Source organism: Nicrophorus vespilloides, unplaced genomic scaffold (assembly GCF_001412225.1).
Source record: "Nicrophorus vespilloides isolate i.1.1-1 unplaced genomic scaffold, Nicve_v1.0, whole genome shotgun sequence".
In the NCBI taxonomy this organism is placed as follows: Eukaryota; Metazoa; Arthropoda; class Insecta; order Coleoptera; family Silphidae; genus Nicrophorus; species Nicrophorus vespilloides.
Window position 1 is genome coordinate 1 of NW_017097316.1, and position 3,372 is coordinate 3,372.

The 3,372-nt window shown below is 42.5% G+C and overlaps 1 protein-coding gene across 1 annotated transcript; it reads left to right on the forward strand.

The window, feature by feature from the left end:
• The first annotated feature begins 1,625 nt into the window (after window positions 1-1,625).
• LOC108559768 lies at window positions 1,626-2,396 on the forward strand. Its single transcript, XM_017917114.1, has one exon. The coding sequence runs from the start codon at window positions 1,626-1,628 to the stop codon at window positions 2,394-2,396; it is 771 nt and encodes a 256-aa protein (XP_017772603.1).
• The last annotated feature ends 976 nt before the right edge of the window (window positions 2,397-3,372 follow it).

Genomic DNA, 3,372 nt, shown 5'->3' on the forward strand with positions numbered 1-3,372 from the left:
AGCTTCCAGTTGCTTCAAGCATAGGTTGCTGGTCAAGAGTAGAGTCAAACTAGTCTTTACATAATTTGTCATAAGACTATAATAGAATAATATCAGAGGTAAGTGTTGTCTTATATGTAAGACGACGTACTGAATACGAAATAATATTCTAAGGGTAGGGGCTATTTTGCCATGTGGGGGTGTACGTCATAGGCGCCGGCGGAGATTTGTTTATGTCTTCCGCTGTCGATAAGGTCTAAGGGGTGATAAATCTTACAATTGTTTGAAGAGGACAAATGGGTCGTAAAACTAACAAAATATGAGAAACAGATCGTTTCTCAAAAGGTTTTATTACTCTAAGCGGATGTTTGAAGTGCCGATAGGCTTGTTTGGTTTCCGAGGGGCTTTCCATAAGACTGTACTTACATAGATAAAGAATATACATAGTAGTTATATATCAATAATTAATAATAAAGTGGTTGGCCACAACAATGCAACCAACCCGTGTAGCTCGGACAACCGCTAATGTGTTGGACCTGGTGTTGGCCTCGAGATCGGCATCGACCAGCTTAATATCTGAGACTCTTGATGACACCATGGGAAGCGATCACTTTCCTCTGCTGTCATGTTACCAGTTTGGAATTCCGGCACCGACCATAAGGAAAGTCAACAATAACAGGATTATCTCAAGGAAGGTGGACTGGTCTGGATACGGGATTTTGACGGAGGAAAGATTAGTAAACTTAAGATCGCCAGAGGAGCTCCCTAGAATAATGGTGGTGGATGGAAATGGGTGGAACTTGTTGCCCGCGAGCAACTGACAAGCTTCCTTGCCCTTGGTGGGACGACGAATGCAGTGAGGCCGTAGCAAAGAGGAAAAGACTGCTTAAGATATTTAAGCAAACCAAACGGTTTAACCATCTAATTGCTGCCAACCGTCAGATGGCATACACGAAGAGACTCCTGAAAGCCAAGAAGAGAGCAAGCTTTAGGAACTTTTGCGAGGCGATTGGGAGGGAGACTCCAGCTACGAACGTGTGAAGATCAGGGCCTTCAATAGGAAGCCAACGAAAAACTCACTACTACATGACGACAAGGACTGGATGGAGGAATTCCTGTCGTTACTGACTCCACCGTCGGCCGAACCTGAGACCACATTCATGGCCGAAGATAACGCACCAAACGAACTAACAACTCCGTTTACCATACAAGAATTTGAGATGGGACTGAAACCGTCAAAGGACTACAGCCGTGAACAGATCTAGTTTCGTATCCCATGATCACCAACCTAACCATTACAGGGAAAGGAAGTCATAGTGAGCTGGTTTAACGGGATACTTAATACTGGCAGAATCCCTGAACAGTGGAGAGACGTCGTCGTGGTGCCGATTCTGAAGAGCGGTGCACCCGCTCGAGTGCCTTACAGCTATCGTCCAATCTTGCTGTTATCGTGCATGAGGAAGACCTTCGAAGGCATGATTAAAAGACGCCTCAATATAATTATTGATTTAACCAGAGAGAGAATGATTCGATTGGTTGGAGTGCGGAACATTCCTGTCAGAACAACACATATGGGTCTGCCGCAGGGAAGTCCACTAAGCCCTCTCCTGTTTAACATCTTCATTCACCGAATAGCACGACAGGCGATGGTGGGCAGCATCAGACTTATGGCTTTTGCTGATGATTTGGTGTTGGTTGGCGCCGGCATTAGAACAAAGAGAGTGTGTAACGAGATGAACCAAACTCTGGCAAACGTAGAAGAGTTCCTGTGGGACAAACAACTTGCCGTAGTGCCCAGCAAAACCAAGGCGATGGGATTTTCCAGAAGAAGAGTCAGAGTTTGGCCAAATCTAAGCATTCGAGGTGGTCCGGTTGAATTTGTGCAGAGCCATAGGTTTTTGGGAGTTCTCTTCGACGACAGGATGAGTTGGAGTGAGCACATCGGGGCCTTGGTCAGGTCTTGTTATCAGGGGGTCAACATCTTAAGAACCCTGGCGGGACTTGATTGGGGTTGTGATCCGAAGACGATGTTAACAGTGTATCGTGGCTTCGTTTTGTCCAGATTGGACTATGCATTTGGACTATATTCGTTCTGTTCGAGGGCGCTCCTGGCTCAGCTGAATAGAATACAGAACCAATGCCTGAGAATTTGTCTGGGAGTCCTGCGATCCACACCCATTAATGTTCTATGTGTAGAGGATGGAGTCTGCCCTTTGAGTATCCGTCGATCCGAACTAACAAGACGATACATGATGAGATGCAGAGCGAATTTAACGTCGGCAACCGGAACGCGACTAGCCGAAGCTGCAATCGAGTTTGAGGAGAATCCGTTAATAGAATTCCCATGCCCTGTCCATACGGTGTCTCATCCAATCCGAGGACGTTGGCGTTTACAGAGCAATACTAAAGTTTTTTAAAACATCTAATGCCTCTATATAATTTTAACGTGTTAACCTTTCTAATTTATACCCTTTCAAGGTCTCTCCAAGAACCTGAGTACTGAACCGCTGAGACCCCAGTTCAAAATTCGTTATATATTTATGTTCGATCCGTTACCTTTCTTGTTTTTACCTGTCTTGCCGTATCTCTCCTACGTACATATTTTATAGAAGTTAGTTTAGTTTGATTTAATAGTTATTTTTTAGTTGCGTTAGAGTAATATTGGAGAGGTGCAGTATTTTCAAGTCCTTGGTCCCCCTGCCCTGAACCGATTGGTTCCGAATTCAACCGATTTCGGACGAAAATCTTTCATACCAACTGATTTATCGTAAAAAAATATACTTTTGCGTATCCCGTGAACCCCCCTGGTGCTCGCTAGGTCCAACTTCAACTTGCTACTTGCACCTAGCGAATCCAAAACCTGAAGCACTTATCTACACCAGCATGTTTAATTAAGCAGCAACTGATGGTCCCGTCCGCTGCCCCTGACTGCTATGCCACAGGACCGGGATTATGTTAGGTTAGGTGAAGTTGCCCTAAGGTTTTACTTTTAAAAATACAAACAAACAGTTTGGTAAATGGGTATTTTCATATCCACTGGTCTAAGTCATGTGGCGTTATGTTTTTTTTAAATACATAAAAACAATTGGATATATGAATATTTACAGATTATAAAATTGTGTAAGTTGTAGGGTGTAGGCATTCGCTTTGTGGTCGCAATATATTTTGAACTTGTAAAAACCTAGACATAATGATAATCCAGTATCATCTTGTTACAAAATTGACGCCAAATGTTGATAATTTATTATTAAAGCATAAGGTTCATCCTTCTCACTAAAAACATTTACATATTGCTTAGTTTATTTTATGTTACGTGTATTTTATAAAACAGATACAAAATTTTATTTTGAGTAGTTTTAATTTAATTTAAATTCAATTAATAAATGTATAAAA

Bases quoted from the DNA above. Each gene is read 5' to 3' on its own strand.
- LOC108559768 (XM_017917114.1), top strand. From the start codon at position 1,626: ATGGTGGGCAGCATCAGACTTATGGCTTTTGCTGATGATTTGGTGTTG.